This window comes from Pithys albifrons, chromosome 2 (genome assembly GCF_047495875.1).
Source record: "Pithys albifrons albifrons isolate INPA30051 chromosome 2, PitAlb_v1, whole genome shotgun sequence".
In the NCBI taxonomy this organism is placed as follows: domain Eukaryota; kingdom Metazoa; phylum Chordata; class Aves; order Passeriformes; family Thamnophilidae; genus Pithys; species Pithys albifrons.
The window spans coordinates 79,958,848-79,978,651 of record NC_092459.1 but is presented as its reverse complement, the minus strand read 5'-3'; the positions used below and the strand labels follow the sequence as shown (position 1 = coordinate 79,978,651).

At 40.4% G+C, this 19,804-nt stretch overlaps 2 protein-coding genes across 6 annotated transcripts in view; one reads left to right on the top strand and one right to left on the bottom strand.

Moving 5' to 3' along the window:
• Positions 1–12,521, top strand: part of AKT3 (AKT serine/threonine kinase 3) — a 151,762-nt gene extending 139,241 nt beyond the window's left edge. For all 3 annotated transcript variants that reach the window (XM_071574985.1, XM_071574976.1, XM_071574994.1), the window contains exons 13-14: positions 6,265–6,367; positions 8,845–12,521. In XM_071574985.1, the coding sequence (XP_071431086.1) occupies positions 6,265–6,367; positions 8,845–8,930 (189 nt within the window). In that variant the 3' untranslated portion in view covers positions 8,931–12,521. The remainder of the gene's footprint in view (positions 1–6,264; positions 6,368–8,844) is intronic.
• A 2,738-nt stretch (positions 12,522–15,259) lies between these two features.
• SDCCAG8 (SHH signaling and ciliogenesis regulator SDCCAG8) overlaps positions 15,260–19,804 on the bottom strand; it is a 107,294-nt gene continuing 102,749 nt past the window's right edge. For all 3 annotated transcript variants that reach the window (XM_071574957.1, XM_071574948.1, XM_071574964.1), the window contains one exon: positions 15,260–15,605. The gene's annotated coding sequence lies outside the window, so the exon portion shown is untranslated. The remainder of the gene's footprint in view (positions 15,606–19,804) is intronic.

Sequence of the window (19,804 nt, the reverse complement as noted above, 5' to 3'; positions counted from 1 at the left end):
TAGTTTGGCAAACTCTGAAGACTTCAAAAGCCCAAATAGTTCTAAATAAAATATTTGTTTTATTTTTAGCTGGAATCAGGAAGCTTTTTGAAATTTCTCTGTTTCTCATTTAAGAATTGTATTAGCATATTTTTATTTGGGTTGCAGAAATATTCTTAAGTTGTCAGATGTTCTGTTTAGGGTCTTTGACAGAACAAAAACCACATGGACATTAATTAAAAGGTAGAAATTTGGGTATGTCTTCAGGCTTGAAGCTGGAAGCACTCAACTAGCCCCATGGCAAAGGATGTCCAGACCTTTTACCAAGGCCTGTTGTTCCTTCTGCATATAATGTAGATGAAAGAAGAAAGAAACCATATGGAAATTTGGGCTGAGATATGTATCTTCTTCTGATTTGTGGCAATACCTCTGATTGTTCCTGAAGCAAATGAGGGAGTGCTAACAAATTAAATTGTTATTCCTGAGAGGGGAGTAGTGGCAAGTGGCAGAACTGGTGAAGGAGGGGCTGCCTGACTTGGCTGCAGGTGCAGTGCTTGTGGGGGCACCTGTCCCAGCAGGAAGGCTGACAGCTGCAAGAAGCTGTTCCTTACCCTTCAGCGTTGACTACCTTTGTTTTTCCTCAAGACAGAAAACCATCAGATGATGAAATCCCATTATGGAAGCCGTGGGTTAAGGCCTGGCAAAATCTGCAGTATAACCATGATCTTAAATGCACATTTGGGTACTTCTGTGTACCGGATTTTGAAGGGAAAGGGTGGGAGGGAAATAGGAAAATTACCAGTGTTTGGTTATAGGCCATTGCTATTTGAGTCATACTTTTTTTGTACAATTATCTGCACTGCAACAAAACCTGCAGAAATTACCCTTGTTAGTTGTTTTTGTGTTGCTGCCAGGTGAAGTAGTAAAAAGATCAGAAAATTGCTAACCACTCTGATCTTTGCATTGTTGTTTTCACTGATATTTTAAATTGTATGGATAGACCTGGAAGTTGATTACCACCCCTCCCCCAGCTACTTGGAATTTATAGGGAGGAAAATATACATAAAGTGTCCAATTCTTAAACTGACATTGCTGTACTCCTGGGGTTTTGTGCTTTCTCTCTGTCCATAACAGCATTTGTATCACTTGGAAAGCAGTTTGTCCATGGGCAAACCTCTCTGCTGAAGCCTGTTTTGTTGTGGATTTGTGTTGTGTGTCCTTCCACCACCAGAATCCCAGCTCTTCCTCCTCCCATGGCCCAGGACCACCACAGGCAGGGTCGATGGGGTATTCCCAGCTCCTGGCAGCCTCTGGTAGCACAGCAGGCTGCCTGCCTCAGGGCCAGGTATGGGAATGGACCAGTCCCTATGGGAATGAGTGTGGGCTGACTTGAAGCTCAACTCAAATTACCCTTTTTTCCCCAAGCAGAAGGTCAAGTCTGAGGGGGATGGACAGGTATTTCTCCCCTCTATTCAGCACGATTCAGCTGCACTCTGTTGGTGGATGGGATTCATATAGTAGTATTAATTTTCATGTCTTTGGAAGGATAATACTCTTTAAATTAAAAGGAGAAAGAAGATCAGATTGATGTTCCTAAGCATCACACTTTTAATTTGGCAGATTGAGTGCGTCACAGGTACTTTGAAGTAGCTTCAGACACTTCCTATACAACACTAAGACAAATGATTCCTGGTAAATTATTTTTGGGCAAAGAGAGTTATATATTTTCTCTCATACTGCAGCATTTGTGTAATTGTTCAGTAAATGTGAGAAAGTTGAAGGTGTAGAATCAAGCCTGTCTGTTCATCTCTGTGCACCTGTAACAGTCAGGTACCGTATCTGCCCCTATCCTTTCCCTGAGAGATGGGTGGCAACTTTCCCAGGATTTGAACTGTGGAAAAACTATGGTGTTTCTCACACACTGCTCTCAATGGATGCCAAATGGAAATGCCATTCACTAAAGATAATGAAGACACTAAGAATTTGATACTGCTTTTGCTGTCATTTCTAACATAAAGCCTTGGAAATGGCCAGGGCAGATTCAGCTTGACAGATGGATATGAAATTGGATTTTTGTCTTTAACATCAACTCTTAAAGTCACTTAACTCACACTGAGTTTAGACTTTTATTTCTTTATTTGTACAGACACATACATATCTATGCATATGTGTGTGTGTAATGCATAAACTCAGAAAGTCTGTATTTCTGGTCCTTAGAGTAAATTGTCAGGAGGTGCAGTTCCCTGTCTGGTTGGAGTGTGTTCCTGAGTTTGCACAGGCTGCTAGAGGAAGAAAGTAATCCTGTACTAAAGCTTGGCAGCCAGGACTGGGCAGAGTGATTCTCTTGCAGACTGATGAGGACTGTGCTTAACAAAAGCTCATCTTACTTCTTTTGGACGCAGGTTACTGGGTGTGCCTTTGGGTGCTCACAGACTTTTGATGTCTCAGGTCAGAAGTGGGGAATAGCTGTGGCAATAGCACCTGGATACTATTTCCTTGTGGCACCAAACATGAAGTCGATGACTGTGGAGTGGCATCTTCATGTTGCGATCATCAGAGTCGTAGTTGATATTGTGTATTTTAGTCTTTATCATTAAACCTCAGATTTAATCTCCCTTGGGATATATGGAGAAGCTTCTGGAGTCTCAGTCTAAGTGTTTATCTCTGCAGCAGTTGCACCTTATTTGCCCTTCTAACAGTTTCATTACAGCTGAAATTTGTGGACATTTTACTTTCTGTTTTTAATTGAAGTCTAACAACTAATGGAGAAGAGTGACAACCCTTCAGAAAGATGTTTGCCATGTTTCTGTAGCATGGTGTGTTGGGTGACATGGCTTACAGAATCTGTCTTGAATAGTTCTGTGCCCAGTCTTCCCAATGTGGTGTTGAAGTACCACGTTCCTCTGCATACATTTGCGTGTCATTTATACCATACTCTGCATCAGTTTTGTCTGAAAGCTCATTAGGGAAGGCTTTCTCTCATTTTGTTCTGGAGGTGATGCCTAAGCTCTTCATGACAGTTGCTCATTCCTTAACGTGAATTATTTTAAAGATCCTCCTGTTAAAACTGGGAGTGTGGCTTGTGAATATCCCAACAATTACATAGAGGTCAGAGAGAATTTACTTGGGAAGGGGAGGTGTGCCTTTGGTGTCAGCTCAGGAGTCTGAAGTGAGATGTCCACAAGACAAGCCCCAGTTGGTTTGGTGTAGATGAGGTAGAACAGATGGCAAGGAGTGATCCCCAGTTCTGCCTGCCCTCACAGCTGGGCCAGTGGAGGTGATGCTGTGAGGGAAGGAGTCAAAGTGTATGGAAAAAGAAACTTTCCTGCTGCTCTCTGGGGAGTTTTATCTATGGTTCCTGATCTCCTGCTGCTATTTCCCCTTTTCCAAAGGCTGTAGGGGATGGTTGGTGTACTTAGGGATACAGATTGGATAAACACCAGTGTAAGCTGTTGTGGAGAGAGCCACATGGCTGGACTGTTTGTTTCTGCAGTCACTGAAGTTTCCAGTTCTCTGTTATGTCCAGGATATGAAAGATGTGGCGGTAAGACAGGTGAATCCTAAAACACCATTGACATAAATTTCCATCAGGTTCCCACTTTCTCATGACAGCCTAGAGTTTCATGTGTTCTACTTGTTCCACTTCTCCAGACAGCTGAACTTCTGTCATCACAGAAATTTTCATCAGCTGACTTTTGGATGTTACTGATAAACAGTTTTCTAATAAGCCTCTACTGAGCATTGAATTGGAGCACCAACTTTTGTTTTAATTACACTTTTCATACCTGATTAAAATTATTATTGTAATGTTTTGTTCCTTAGGAATCATTTAGTACTGTGCTTCTCTTCCTAAAATAATGTTTTCAAAGTACTTTCCATAACCATTACTTTTTCAGATAGATGGATAGATCAAGGAGGAGATTTAAAGTCGTAGTGAGGCCTGTTTGTTTCAGTGTATTAAGAAAACAAAAATGTAAAAAAACCCCAAGTAAACTAGTAAATAGCCAGTAAGGTTTTGAGGAAGAAACTTGTCATCTAATGCATTTTCCTTTTCCTCTCTGGTTGCACATCCACACATTCCTCCATATAACAGTATTACTTTGCTATACATTTTTTTTATTAATTGCTTGAATCTAAATCCCAGTTGTTGAAGATGGCAAAGTGAGTGTTTTCTCCTTCTCTTCACAAAGTAGTTGTAGTATGGAAGGTCTCTGTTTACATCATAACAAGGGTACTTTGTTCTGCTGGAGATGTGTGCTGCACCATTGAAAAGACATTGTTTCTTGTCCTTGACTTGAGAAACAAGAAAATTTTTCCTAAGCTTGTATTTTCATTATTTTCCCATGAAAAGTTTTATTTTTTTGTGAAATGGCATTTTCTGTTTCTCATCAGTAAAAATTATCCCAATCAGGGAAGTAAATTGTTATAAACCTGTTACCTCATGGATTTTTTTCATACTGAGTTTATTGCTGAGAACTGTGAAAGTGTCTGTTTAAAAAGATGTGATGGACACTTGTCCTTGACTGGAGTACTGGAGTACATTACTTCCTGTAATCTTGTGTGGGCTTTTTTTTTGGTTGTTTTTCTTGTTTGTTTGTTTTGTTTATGGTTTTTGATTTTTTTTTGGGGAGAGTGGGGGATTTGGACTTTTTGAGTATTCTTCATTGAGACAGAAAAGTGAGAAAAAGATGGCAATCTGGGATGTTCCACTGGAGTAACTGTGCTTAGAATTTTGGGGCTGCATTGCTGGAGTGACATACAACTTTGAAAATCTGCTTTAATAGCGCAGAATTGTTTGGGATAGCCTGGACGCATACAAAAAAAAAGTTCAGGAATTTGTGCAATAAAATTGAATACTTTGATTTGAACATTGGATGTAACTGGATTTTTACCTGGAAGATTCTTCCGATATTGAGTTCATATATGTTAGCTCTTTAAGCATTTATTCTACAACATCCTAAACCTTTACTTAAAAACCCTCTGGTGTTGTTTTCCATTCATGAAAATGTAAGGGAAAACTGAGTTTAGTTTTGTAAAAGTATTAATGAACTTTATTGTACTGAGTATATGAAAGTGGTAGATTTGAGTTTGCTTACTAATTTCTTGCACTGTCACTGAAGATTTAGATCAGCTGAAATAGGTCTCTTAGTATGTACACATCATGTGCATCTGTGCCTGTAGTGCGTGGAACTTGGGGAAGGGAGGGAGTTTAACAGCTCTGCCGCTTCCTTTGCTGTGGGGCAAATGAACAAATTAATTGTTTGGTGTTAGTGTTCTGGAGCTGAGGAGAGAGAGAACATGAAACCAGTGAAAACCACATGCAAACTGATAATATCAGTGACCCATAATGTAACCCGCTGTATTGAAAGGAAAATCAATACACTGTTCTCAGGGTGTGTGTTTTAAATTGCATGTGAGGAGGTAGCACCAAGGACTGCAAGGTATAAACAAAAACATTGTCGCACCACACCCACACACATTTGTGTCACACCCACATACGTTTGCATATCACACATACTAAACTGCTGTATCGTTTTGGGACTGGCAGCAAGCCGTGTGATGTTCCATACTCAATATGCCTTCCAGTTAAAATCTTTGGCATATAGGTAGTTCTTCCAATAGAGAAGGTGGAGAACAAGAGGGGTTCATGAGAGGGGCAAGGCAATCCTTCCTGTGGGCTGTAAGCAGATATCAGTGGTTTGCTGCTGGCAAATACCACACTCTACTGTGAAAGCAGTAGACAGGATGAGATCCAGCAACTCACTTAAGCATGATCTTGCCTTTTTTAAAATGTAAAATTTATTTTCACATCACATAATTTCTTCTGAAGGTAAGTTCAGATGGAGACCTTATCAACGAAAAAAACCCCAGCCAAACCACCACACTTATTATTCTCTCTGTGCAGTCCTTTTTTCCTTAGCTGTTTATATGACCCAGTTGTGGGGAAGTATATAGAGGTGCCTTTGCCTCACAACTGTGTGGGTAATTAGATTGGCCTGAAGAGTTTCTAGGTAATTATCTTTATGCAGCTCGATTTATCTGCAAGTCATGTAAGAGTGATATTTGGAATTTAGCTGTGTTGTGCTATTAACTGGGTTCTGAACTGGTATTTTTGGAATTGACTCTAATGGCTTCTGTCTCTTACTCTAAGTTAGAGACTCAGTTGGCTCTATACAGACCTACTTGTTTGATCAGGGGTGTAAGGAAGAAGAACTTGTTTTCCTGGTAGTAATTTGGGCTTGTTTGAGGTATAGTAACTTTATTTCGTTTCTTGGTGCCTTTCAGCTTGTACCTCCTTTCAAACCTCAAGTGACATCTGAGACAGACACCAGGTATTTTGATGAAGAATTTACAGCTCAGACTATTACAATAACACCACCTGAAAAATGTAAGTCAGAAATTATGCATAAATGATTTAACAATAATGTTCATAATAAAGCACTGTGTAAGACTTTCTCTGAATGAAAAAGCTGTTTTCACTATTGCTAATAAAAATCTTCCTATGGAACTGTGTAAGAGTAACTCAATAACAGTTTTCTTTTTAAGAAGGAATAATTACAAAACTTAGAATATTAGATCACTCTAGCTAGAGTTTTGAGGGCATTTTTGGTATGGACTTTTTTGTTTCGATTTTGTTTGGGGTTTTCATTTGTTTGCTTGTTGGGGGAGGTTTGATTTTAACTAAGAGAAGACACTGTCTTCAAATGTTTACTGGTTGGCAGTCAAGGTCTCCCGGTTCAGCAAAGTGCTTGAAACATGCTTTAAGCGTGTGGATGCTCCTAGTAGATGTCTAGCTTTAGTGAGATAGGCATATCTTAAAATACTTTGAGGACCAAAACAAAAAAAGACCTGTCAGAGACCAGTGGATGTCTCTTTGTGTAGATAGCAATTACTTGAAAATGAAATTTCCTATCAAGTCCTGTGCTTCAGCAGAGTTCTTAGAGAAGCTGTTAATATCCATGTAACCACTGCACTGGGTCTTGCACAGAGTTTCTTTGTTGGAGTGAACGTAATTTCTCCACAGTTTGTATTTTTGTCATCTTCTGTAACACACACAAGAATTATGTTCTGATCAGCCAAGCCAGGGCTTAACAGTTACTTACCAAGCCAGCGCTGTTAAAATCTTGCTGCTGAGTTCTTGCATGAATCTTCTTTCTAAATGAGATATTTGTGGGTTTTGTTTGTTTATTTTAAATTGGAGGCTGAGAAAGGAGGATCATAAAAGTAGGCAATAAAGGCTGTAGTTATGGTTTCTTGCCCTTTCATAAAGATAGCTCGTTTTTTGTGTTTTAGGATTCTGTGGTTAGCTGCAGTTCTCTGTATATAGATGTAGAATATTTTCTGGATTTTGCATTTTTAGTGTTTGAACACAGTCATAGAAGCGTAGAGAGGTTTGGGTTGGAAGGGACCTTAAAGATGATCTAGTTCCAGTCCCCCCTGCCATGAGCAGAGACACCTTCCCCTAGACCAGGTTGCTCACAATCTATAATTTAAGTGATTTTTAAGTCTTTCTGCTGTGAAAATAACTCTTTCTTCTCCTATCTACCTTGATAAGAATTTGTTCATATTTGAACAAATTTTACTAAAATTTGGCTTAACTTGGAGTCTGTTGATTTGATATCACAAAGTCCTGAACTCCACCTATGTACTGAGAATGGCTGTTCCATTGAAGGGTGAAGCAATGCAAAACATGTGCATGCCTCCGAGGCTTTAGCTCCTAATCGGTGCCAGTGCAGGGAACTGACCTACCCACCTGAACTGCCGGACTGCTGACAAGGTCTGGCCGCTGGCATGAAACACAGCATGGGCTGCAACCCCACTCCAGTCCTGAGAATAATGAAGTGGGGGGCAATGACCAGCAGCACTGCAGAGATCTTTTCTAGATCTTTATTTTTATTTAAACTCTGTCTTGTGTCTACAATAATCAGTCTGATAGCAAAAAAAGCAGGCTCTGTACATTAACCTGCTTTAAATTGGTAGTGTAAAGCAAGATTGTATTAGAAGTTACAGAACTGTGAAGTCAAGTAGCCTAATCATAGCAATTGCTCAAACCTGCATTAACTCTAGTTTTTGTATGTAGAATATATGAAGGTACAAAAGATACATAATTCTGAAAGGTTGCATATAAATACATCATTAGAATAACAGTCTCAGTCCTACTCAGTCTTTAAGAATAAACACTGTTCAAAAATCCATATGAGAATGTACATCCAGATTCTCAGAGTTAGGTAACATCTAGTGCCTGGTTTCCATTGGCACTGCAGGAATTATGTAAATAAAAATGTTTGTGAATTTGTCCATGTTTCCTCTGATCCTGGTAGTACTGTAAAAATAAATAGTTTACTTAAAAATAAGATCTGAAATTCAAAACACATAGAACCTATGTGAATTGTTCATTTTGTAACTATTTTGCCTTTTAACTCCTTTTGAAATTGAGGAATATTTAAATATAATATATTTGTATAATACAGTAAGATTATAGTTTCCTGAGGTCAGGTCAAGAAATAATAGAAACTGTCTGCCTCAGTCAGTAATCAGCTTTTGTGCTTTCAGAGGCTGGATGTGCTGGCATGTTTTGATTAGCCTGGAACAGGTAGTAGTGATTGAAGTTCTCAGGTAATAGCCATAGTAAAACCAACCAACAAATCAACCTACCCTGCAATAAATAGTGACTTTTGGAAATGATGTCCTTTCAGTGAATGTCATCCTGCTGTATGAACATAAGTTTACATACATGACTGAAGTCTTACTTTAAGTTGAGCCTTTAACTTCAGCATTGAACCCTGAAAAATATGCTGCATATCAGGTGAATAATAAAATTTTGTTGCAAATATAATATTGTTTTGAACTTCTCCCTTGACACAGATGACGAGGATGGTATGGACTGCATGGACAATGAGAGGCGGCCGCATTTCCCCCAGTTCTCCTACTCTGCAAGTGGACGAGAATAACTTTTTTGTTCTGCTGCTTCACTGTCATCTTAGGTTTATCACTGAAAATGATTCCTGAACATCACCACCAGTACTAGATACTATTCTGATAGCAGGGGCACTTTCAGAGACCATTCCAAATTGAACAAGTTTCTTTCCCAAGCCTTCTAAAATCCATTTTGGTTTTGCATGACATATGAGATTTTCTCTACTACGCTCTCCTGCTGTTGCTGCTGCCCACAGTCTCAGTATAATAGCAACGTCAAGAAGTTACTAAGTTTCTTTGAAGGTAGATGACTTGACTTCAGCACTGTACACTTTGTGAATAAGTAGTCATCTATTTTTCCTCACAGTGGAGGCCAAACAAAAACCATGTTGGCACAGCTTATCTTCTTCCAGAAGATGAATCAAAATTGTAATTAGTCAAAACAGACCAGGCTATAAAATTTTCTTGCATCTGTTTGTGCTGGCTAGAATGAGGAAATGTAGGGGTGGTGATGTACATAGCAAGGTTTCTGTTAGGCATATCATTACTTGAAGCAGGTCTCTGTCATTAACACCTGGCTGGAATTTGTTTGGGAAATGTTTGAAAGAAGGACTTAATCTGTTGATATATATAAATATATATATATTATTTTTTAATTACTGTTGGATACTACAGAAGAAGCAGAAGGGCTGGGCTCGCCCAGCCTGCCACTTAGAACTTCCAGGTTCATGTGCAATCATGGAGAATCGAACATTATACATGCAAGAAATGAAGGCATAAAAGCAGCAGTTGAAGTTGTTCAAGGGGTCTTAAAATTTGCACCAGATAACATCTTTCTCATGCTTTCCTCTTTCATGATATGCATCACCTCTGATGGCTGAAGAATGTAGACAGGCATAATGGTATTGCTTTTCACCAAAATGTGTGCACCAAGGTAAACAGGTGTTTGCCTTACTCGTTTTTGAGTTTGTGAATTAGCTTTTTCTCCAGGTGTATAACTATGAATATTATTTTTCTTTTTTTTTCTTTTTTTTTTTTATTATACAGCGTTAGTATTTATTTTTAGAGATAAGGTTTATATGTGTCATGTTTGCAAATGCTGCTACATCTTAGAACAGGCTTATAGCAGTTAATTTTGTAATATATGGAAGGACTGTACAAGCTGAAGGGAATAATGCACTTTTCTCCCATGTGGAAATTTTCACAAGGCTCTGAAATTGTACATACTGCTTAGAATCAGATTTTTGTGAATGAAATACTGTCTTTTAACTGTTTGGCAATGGATGTGAGGAATTCTAATCTCATGTGCCAAAGGGTTAAAAACAAACAGACAAAAAAGCTACATCTTGTGCTCTATTTGGGATAAATGTAATGTAAGAGCCTGACAGCACAAGAGAAAATGTCTGTTCTATATGAAGGAATTGCATTTGAACAATGAGACCACAGTGATTACAAGAAAAGCACTTTATTTTAATAATTAAACTAGTAAATTTCTGGGATCCGCTGTTCTCAAGGAAGATTTGCCCTGAACCAGAAGAGTCCCAAAACCCAACAAGTTACATATAACTGTGGCACCTGATTGACTGAATTTAAAACATCATGCCAAACGCTCCACTGATAGGGAAATGTCTTTCCATTTCCGAAGATCTGTGTCTAACAGAACATGTGCATAAACTTTAGGGTTGATCTTCAGCAATGATAATCTTAATAATAAACCCTTTGGTGCTAGGAGTTGGGCCGTTACGCAGTGCAGCGACAGAGCGCGTGCGCCCCTGCTAATGACACCGGGAACCCCCAGCTCCATGGGATTATCATTTGAAGGATCTCTGCGTTCAGCTATTGTGTTAGCTCCCGCAAAGACTGTGATATTGCAGAGTATTCTGGTTGCGCTGTGTGAGTGAGGAGATGAGTCCGAGAGGAGAGATGTTCCTACGCAGATGCCTTAGCCTCTTGATGGGGAAAGTAGAGTGCCCAAGCATGAAGCCCACTGCTGGCAGTGCATGTGCTGGGATGGTCAAGGGGTAGATGGGCATTTAGGAAGGCAGCTAAAAACGCAGAGTAATTTAGACAATTTTTCATATTTTGTGTTTTATCTTTAGTGATGGATGGATAATCAAACAGAAATATATCATGATGTATATTCTAACTGCATAGGATGTCATTATGTCACCTTGTAACACTAAAGATGTGTAGATGTTGTCCCTGTGTGGAGAGAGAGGAGAGCAGCAAATGCGTTGCAGATCTGTTCTGCACCGATGGTGTAGAGGTGTCTACACTGACACATTGAGTGAGTGACTGAAATCAAGTACTTAACAGACGGGCATTAATTAGTTCTCTGCAAAGGACTTGTACTTGCAGACTGAAACTATGGTGATTCAAAATCTGTGTTACATGCCTGCGTTTTCTCCTCTATATTTTCAGCTTGTAATAGCAATAAGTTTCTTGACACAGGGCACCTCTAACTAATGACTGCCTGGCTCTGCCTCTGGCCAGCTGCTCCTTGTGGGCAGAGGATGCCCTGTCGTTAGCTCTCCCTTGCATAGCTACTTAGTGCGTGGCTTGCAGTAAGTGTCTGTCAGTGAATTATTTGAAAACCTTTTAAGACATCACTTCGCATTGTATTGTTTGCCTTCTGAAACATCAGTGATCAGGTTTATGCTACAGAGGGTCAGCAGCCACTTTGTGCTGCCCAGGCTTGGGGGATTCTCTCCTACTAGTGTTAGAAACAGATGACAGAGAAATGGACAAGCAGTGCTGAGAGAAACTTTTGAAGCTCTTTTGCTGTTCCACAGCCGTGGCTGGATTTGGACAGGAGGTGGTGGTCTGGTTGTCTTGGCGAGCCTTTTGAGCACAGTACATTTCAGACTTTGACTCCAGCTTGTACTGACTTCCATGACATACAGTATGCCCTCTTGTACTGCAGCCATCTCGGAGGAAATAGGTAATTTCTGTTTGGATTTTGGCAGTTTTGCACACAGCTTCGCTTTCCACACTAATCCATCTTCCAGTACATTCCTGTTGCTTAAATAACATTTATTCCAGTATTGTTTTACATTTTTTTTCCATCTTTACTTGCGGCTTCTTAAAGCTGACTGTTCTTGCAGGGGCCATGTGCTTCTCCTAGAGTACAAAAGTAAGGTCTTTCCTTACTAACTGCAGGGTCTATATATTACACCTCAATGTACACACTTTGCTGCTACTGTTTGTACTGTCTACAGTAGAATTTCCTTATCTTGCTCCTGGTAGTGCATTACAGGCAAGCATGAAATGTAAAGTATTTATTTAAATAAAAACCTCTAAATTGGTAATTGAATTACCTCCCTGTAGCTTTAGAGTTTGTGACATTTCTTGACCTTGCTAGTTCTTTCATTAGATCCATGCAAGATCTAGTCATATGGTTAAGGATATTAAGCAGACACGACTATGAACCCAAGAAACCGTATTACTGTTGGTCATACTTAAACTGTTTATTTCCTTAAGTATATGACCCACAAGGATGTGAAATAACTACAAGAAACTGTTTTTGTACACTGTACATCCTTAGTATTTTTACACGTATATGATAGGGATGCACATTATTTTCCTTCGTACAGACAGCTTAAATAAAGCACTATGTCAATCTGCTACTTCTGTGTTTTTTAATGCTAATTTGTTCTGGAGGTTTGTAAATATATATATATATATATGTTCAAGCTTGCCACAAAGGACGTATTTTTTTATATCTGCACATTACTATTAAATATCTTAGAGGATAAAATTCCTAAGTTATTCCGTGTCAGAGGAAAAAAAAAATGAAATGGAAGGCTATATTGCAGATTACAAAAGATTTCTCAAGTTTTGGGTTAAATATTTACTTCATATTTTAAAGTAATTTTATATAGGTTAGATGTTTCAATCCTGAAATGCACAAAGAATTTACTTAATTTCTTCTTACAAGAAAATGTACATCATTATTTTTTTATCACTGTATATATAATGATCTGTGCATGTTTAGTTACAAGTTTTATTTGCTGTGAAGTCCTAGTGATAACTGTAACTCGCTGTGACATATTTCAAATACTGGGTGAGCAGTTTCAGCTTGTAAATTAAGTTACAGTATTGTCAAAAAAAAAGTTTTTATGACTAAGCAAGATGTATTTGTGCTTTGGACCGAGGCTGTTTCCATAGAGGTGGTTCATGTTAACTCTACGAACTGTATGTCACTTACAAAAGCAAATCTGGGTTACACTTTTGAAGTAATGATTCCATGGGGCTACATTCTTATCTGAAACCCCATGATTTAAGTTATTTTCAGCTAAGAAAATTCATGGCCTCATATCCCACAGCTGGGTGATGTGTTTGAGTAAGGAGAGGGGAAAAAAGTGAAGGCGGGATTTACAGGGCACCACAGAGTGGGACTCTTTGAAGCCCATGAGCTGATCCAGGGCTGTTTGAACCAGCCGATCCGGAGGGCTGAGTGTCCCTAAAGCAGTGGGTCATCTGAGTTTTAGCTGTTCTCTGACATGAACACTTCTCAGGAATAGAGGTGCTTCATCCAGGTCTCAGGATTTTTTCCTTTTTTTTTCCTCTTTTTTTTTTCTCCCCTGCCTTGTAATAGGAAAGAGCATCAGAGGGACAGACAGCCATAGTTCAGTGATATTAGGACATCAGTGACCAGGATGCAGCTGCAGCAGTGGCAGGACTGTAGGGTCAGGCTGCATCCTGTGTTGTGGAATCAGTCTGCTGACCTGGGGTTTCCTGCATTTGATCATCTGGTCTGATACTTGTAAACGTTGTAAAACTAAGCATTTCATGCTTAAGTAGAAGCAGGGGAGGGAGGTGGGGCATGAGATAGGTAGACCTAGCACTGTCTCTGTTAATTACTAATAGCTCTGAAGTAGAATAGCTGCTGCAGGGAAACGGATTCTTTCTAGACTCCCAGCAACGTAATGGGTTGCACCTATGCCTGGGATGAGTATGAAAAACCTACTTCCAGCTCTATATACTGGCAGCTCAGGACCATTTGTTGAAATCAGACCCGTACATGCATGTAGGTGGCTGGCAGTGGTGCCCTGCATGTGGCCACCATAAGCCACCTGGTAGGTGAGGCAGGTCCAGAAAGGTTGAGGGTCCCGCTGTGCCTTGGGCCAGGGCACAGCAGCTCCAGGGTCTCAGTGAAGCCGAAGTGTTGGGACTGGGTGCTCGAGTTTGTTTGCACACGTAGGCACTGTCTCCTATTTCAACACAGATTTATGCTGCAGAATAATAAAAAATAAATTTTAAAAAGTTTGCAGTTTCCTACGTTGCTAAATGTATATTCGTAACTGTGTAACCATCTATAAAAGTAGTGGCACTTAAACTGTCAGCCTGATTACTATGGGAACCTCCAGGTTGGACTAGAGGGGACTTTCTTCATCAGGCTTTCTTGTTACCATAGACCATAGACCTGAGGCCATTCTTGGCATACTCAGTGTCAGATCCATGAAGCAGTTCAGGGAGGTGATCAGATGTGTTTGGCAGTTAAATATGGCAGGAAATTGAATAGGGAGGAAAAAATTACTTTGAAGTTAGGGCTGTACCACTAATAAATCTTAAAATACAAGGGAAGGAAAGATTGTGTTCCACAGCCAACAGTAACTTATTGCATGTGTGTTATTTTTGTTACATTTTATGTGTTCATGCCCGCTGAAGTAGTTTTATCACTGGGGAGCTGTTCTTTGCCCTTTTATACCCCTTTGCTAGTGCAATTTACAACTACACTGAAGGTAATAGATGTAGAAACTTGTTTCTTGTGTGCGTATCTTATCCTACACTAGACTGCAAGAAGTCCAGATAAATTACTTCTGAAACAGTCTGGTATTCGGAGAGTAACCTTGAAAACACAAGTGTGCAGTTAACCAGAAAAAAAGCCTGCCAACTGTATCCTCCAAATGTTTTGAGTTCAGTAATTTGAATCCAAGTTCAGGTGGTACCCATCCCTGAGACGACTGAATATATGCTGCTGGAAAAGTCCAGCTTCCCCAGTTCAGTGGTGAGATCCAGGCACCTGCTTCCTGGCTTATCTGTATGATCCAAGTGTTCCTTTCTCTTAAAGGCTTTATCCCAATAACACTTTAAAGGGAAACCTGACCCATGGCAATTCTTCCTCATTATGTGGAATATTTCTCAAATCATTCTTATGCTCTTCTGATGAATAAGCAGTTGTTGGGACTCACTTTTTCTGTAAAAGTGACAAATACCCTGTAAAATTAAGTTCCCAGGTAGATTCTTGGTACTGAGTTTGTAAACAGGAGGGCAGTGTGTTTGTGCAGGACCTGCAAACAGCCCCCTTCTCCCTCCTTCCCCTGCCCATGCTTTCCCTTGAATTCAGAAGGACAAAATGAGGAACCTAAGAATCCTATTAGGTTTATTGATATTTCAGTCTGTAAATAATATAAACATGTATGTTCAATTATGAAAATAGATAAAAGCATTTTATAAAAATCATACAAGTTTTTAAAGTCAACACCACATATAGCTGTTAAAACTGGCTAGCAAGCCTGGTCTTTTCAGAAGTGTCTCCACTGTCATCCTAGAAAGTTTGGTAGGCTGGTAAAGGCTTCAAAATATTTGTGATTCTGTAGTTAAAACCAAATAGAAACCAGCTGAAATTAGCTAGCAAGTGTGCCTGTTTTCTGCAGAGGTGTCTTTGGGTGAGCCTCAGAAAAGTTTCAGCCAGGTGCAGAGCAGACCTGAAAGATAAAAGGAAGAGAAGGGTAGTCTGTGTGGCAGTGCTTGTGTTTCTCATTTGTGTCACTTCAGCCTGCAGGCGAGTTCTTAGAAGAGAAATACAGAACTGGTTAAGATTGCAGTAAGACAGAGTAAACAAGTGCTGTTTCAAAGCCTGCACTTCCTGTGGGCCTGCTGTCCTCACCTCTTTCTAAGCTCAGAAGTCTTACAGGTACCAAGAACAAGAGGTATCTGATTTCTAAAAAACAGGATCTCCATGAGCTTTCGACATGGCTCCTGTTTAGCAGTAAATAACTGAGCTCTTGTTTTGGGGCACGTCCGAGATCCTGCCCCTTCTTCCTTCCAGGAAGAAGGCGTCGGGTTTGTGCCAGAGAGTGTTTACTGTGCAGTGCACACTGTGTGTCTGGGGTGGGCAGCTGTAGCAAAACAAGAAGCTGTTGCCTGGGTGCCGGTAGGAAACCTTTGGTGGGAAGGCTAATTCGCAGTTTTGAAGCTCTTGCATAGCTATTGTTTGTGCTTCCTCGGTAGCACTTAAGGACTGAATTAAGTGAGACATCAAACTGTTGGAGCTGGGGGAGCTACCTCGAATTAAGCCACTGGAGTTTTAAAAATTGAATTTAAGAGATGTACATGACCTCAGAAATAAAAATAAACTTTCTACTTTGGCTGGTTTTGCATTAGAAGACTAAAGGGTTTGGTTTTTTTTCTTTCCCCCCCCTTGGGTGGTTAGGCTGAGTTTAAAAAAAAATTATGAAGTTGCAGTTCATTGAAGAATTAAAAACAGTAACATGGTACTTTCCCCCTCCCCAAAACAATACATGCAACAACACCAGCTGGTACAGTTGTGTCTGCAGCCAGTGCGAAGAAAAGTGAACTGTGGCAACAGAAAATGTTGGGGCTTAAACTCCCTGTCAGTGCCTGATTAGTGACACCCAGAGGAAACCTACCCTGCGGTGCAGTGACCTGCCCCCCGGCGTCAGAGTACAAACAGAAGCTTAAAAAGACAAGGCCCCAAGCACTCAAATCCTGAAGAAATCTCCTGGCACTTGCTGTGGTGGATCTTTCCTACACCACAGTTATCAAGTGTTAATACTTTGTAAGATGCAGAACCTCAGCCTGATTGATGAAGTGGGCAAGTCTCTTGCTGGCTACAGCTTGGCCTGAATCGCCAACCAAGTGCAAACACTGGCAGAGTCTTGGTGTACCCCCAGTGTACATGGACCTGGGTGCTACAGCAGTCATTTAAGGGGTGCCATTCTATTTAAATGGGCACAACTGTCACTCTCATGTCCAAGTAATTGGTAAACAAATTGGTTACTGGATAGCTGCGGGCAGGGCCTTTCCAGTCTTAGTTTCTCCTCCTCCCACGTGTACTTTGGTATTCAGTGAACAGACCTCTCCAGGTTCCTCAGGACGCTCGCTCCTCACACCTCAGTGGCATCTGTTTTAACTGGGTGGTTGGGTACTCTTAGCTTTACAAGTTGGAAGTGTCTGCAGGAATGGAACCACAGACATCTTGAATTGTTTAATTTGTTACTGTTAGCTACACTTTGAGAGGAGAGGAGCTACTAGCTTCCTGTTTGGTTAGGAAGCACTCAGGTGGCTTCAGTGCCTCAATCCTCCTTTGCATGGCTGTAAAACCCAGAACTTCTGCCCAGCAACCAGACACGGGACAGGATGCACAGGCCACCCACAGCTGCAGATCCCCAGACACTGAAGACCTGAATACTTGAAGTGTCATGTCGGGGCACTCAGACATCAAGCAGAGGTCTATCTTTATTCCCTCCTGTCATAGTTTAACTTGCATCACACTTCTGACTAAAACTCCATCCAAATGAATATTTTCATCTGCTTAAAAAACCCCACAAAAGAACGCTGCCTGTGGAATGTCACTGGCTGTTATGAACACCCAGCAGAGGCACTATCTTTGTGCACTAAGACTATACTAAAATGAAAGTTCTCTCCCCAGTAACTTAAGCAGTTTTCAGGTCCCCTGAGGAAAACCTGAGGGCTGTGTAAGGATCATCCTGAATCACTTTTGACATTGGCAATGAATGAGCTACCTGTTTGCTGGACACAAGGCTCCCCTTCTGTAACATGTAATTAAAAAACCAAGCAAATGGGGCACTTGGGAGCACTGCTGCATTCACTGCTGGGACCTCACTGAAAATTCCTGCTGACATAAGGAAGTAGTGAAAATGACTGCCCCAGAACATCTGTAATTCTGATAGTACCTCCTGCTGAGCAAGTGGGGTGTGGATGGGAACACAGGCACCAGTGAGTGTATTTTAACTTCCTTTTAGAAGAAAGGTGGTCTGTTCACAGACACACTCACTGTGAAAGAGACATCTGTAACAAGGGAGGAGAGAGCTTTAGTGGCTTGGCCATAGAGAGGGCACAGGGAGAGTGCAGGTTCCTGCCAGGAGGGGCTGGCTTGTAGGATGAGATCCCTGGGGGCAAGGCAGAACAGCAGCAGAGGACAACAGCCCTAGCTGGAGGTAATCCTCAAGGTCCAAATCCTGCCCGTCTGTGCTCTGGCTCAGCTGGCCAGCAACCCCTTCTGGCAGCTGGGATCTGTGAGGGGATTAGCCACAAACACTGAGTTCTGTCAAACTGATGGACACCAAGGGCAGATCCTGCAAGTGAGAGGCATCCCAGCTCTCACAGACATACTCCTACCTGGTGGGCAGTGCTGAGGTTTCCAGCAATCTCAGGTTAGATGTTTGTTTGCTCTGCTATGCACATTTATTCTGTAGTTAGTACCTATGTAGGAGGGGAGCTAAATATCTCTTATCCTCCTTCCTTGGGGTGTGTTACAATGCATAAGAGTCTTTTAAAGGTAAAAATGCTGAACTTGAGTCTTCTGAAAACTTTCAAAAGGAGATGTGTACATCCCATAATTAAACTTTTGACTACCTTTATGTGGTCCTGAATAGGTTATGCTGTATCCCATTATTAGGTATTAGCCCCACCTAGGAAATATTAGTGTAACAGCCTGATACACAGCCCATTCTGTAAGGTCAAGCCACATTATCATACTGGTCCTTTTCGGCTCACAGTGTGAGTACCTTCATCATGTCAAAGGCAGGTGGTTATTCTGAAATAACACTTAGTTGCTTTCAGTAATAGGAGATTTAATATCATTATTTTAAAAGCACGTAATTCACTGTTCAGAAGGAGAATGATGTTTCAAAAGCTATGGACTTGCCTTGGTGACTCCTTCAACAAGGATTTTAAAAGCCTTTTAGCTCATGTGGCCTGTTAGGGAATGCAGCATTGTAGCAGGATCAGGTACTTCTTTTATGATGCCCTTTTTCATTCACGGGAAAACCCAGAATTTTCCTCAAAGTGTCAAATGAGTCTTCCATGAAAAACAGACTCTGAAGACACCAGAATGTAGCTGGATTTTAAAGACATTCTTTTATTTCTTTCTGTTTGCTGTCTTTCCCCCCCATACAGCAAAACCTAACTCTAGAAGTAAAAATTACAGTGGGAGTAACCTGACTTTTGAAAACAAATCCTACCAAGGCTCAGGGCTTGTCAGTGTTTGTTGATTTTCTTTTTTTTTCTTTCCTCTGGGTCAGCTAGATTCAAATAAATGATGCAATTTTAAATTTGGGACTTTTAAATTAAAGTTAAGTAATTCTTTCAAGGCAGCAGGAACAGCTATAACTATGTTGCAGTACTGTAAATCTGCCAGGACTGCTCCATGTACAATTATTTAGATAATGTTTCTTTCAATGTGACACCAACTGTTAATGATTTATTGCAAAACAAATTGTAGCCTTTCTGAAGAAACAGAGACAACAAGCTTCCTCAGAAGGAAAATACTGCAAGTGACAGAACCAACCAATTCCAAATCAAATTGAGAGACTATCCAGAACAAAAAGTACCTATGGTAAAATTTGATATCTTTTGGAAGTTCCACCTTGCTAAGAGTTGTACATCTTGCTTTCTTTTCAATTTACATCTTTAAGATTTTCTTTTTTTTTTAATTCTGTAATGTAAACCTGTCTTTGCTGTGGAGTGTTTGTCCTTAAAAATTTACGTGCTAAAAAAAATACAAAGGACAAAAAGCACCAATAATTTCAAACACTTCCTTTTTCCTTTTGTCTTGAAGTGTTTGCCAGATTCAACTCACATGTGCAAATAGTTTCACTCCTCCTCTCCTTTCCTCTCCCCCCACCTGTATATATAGGAT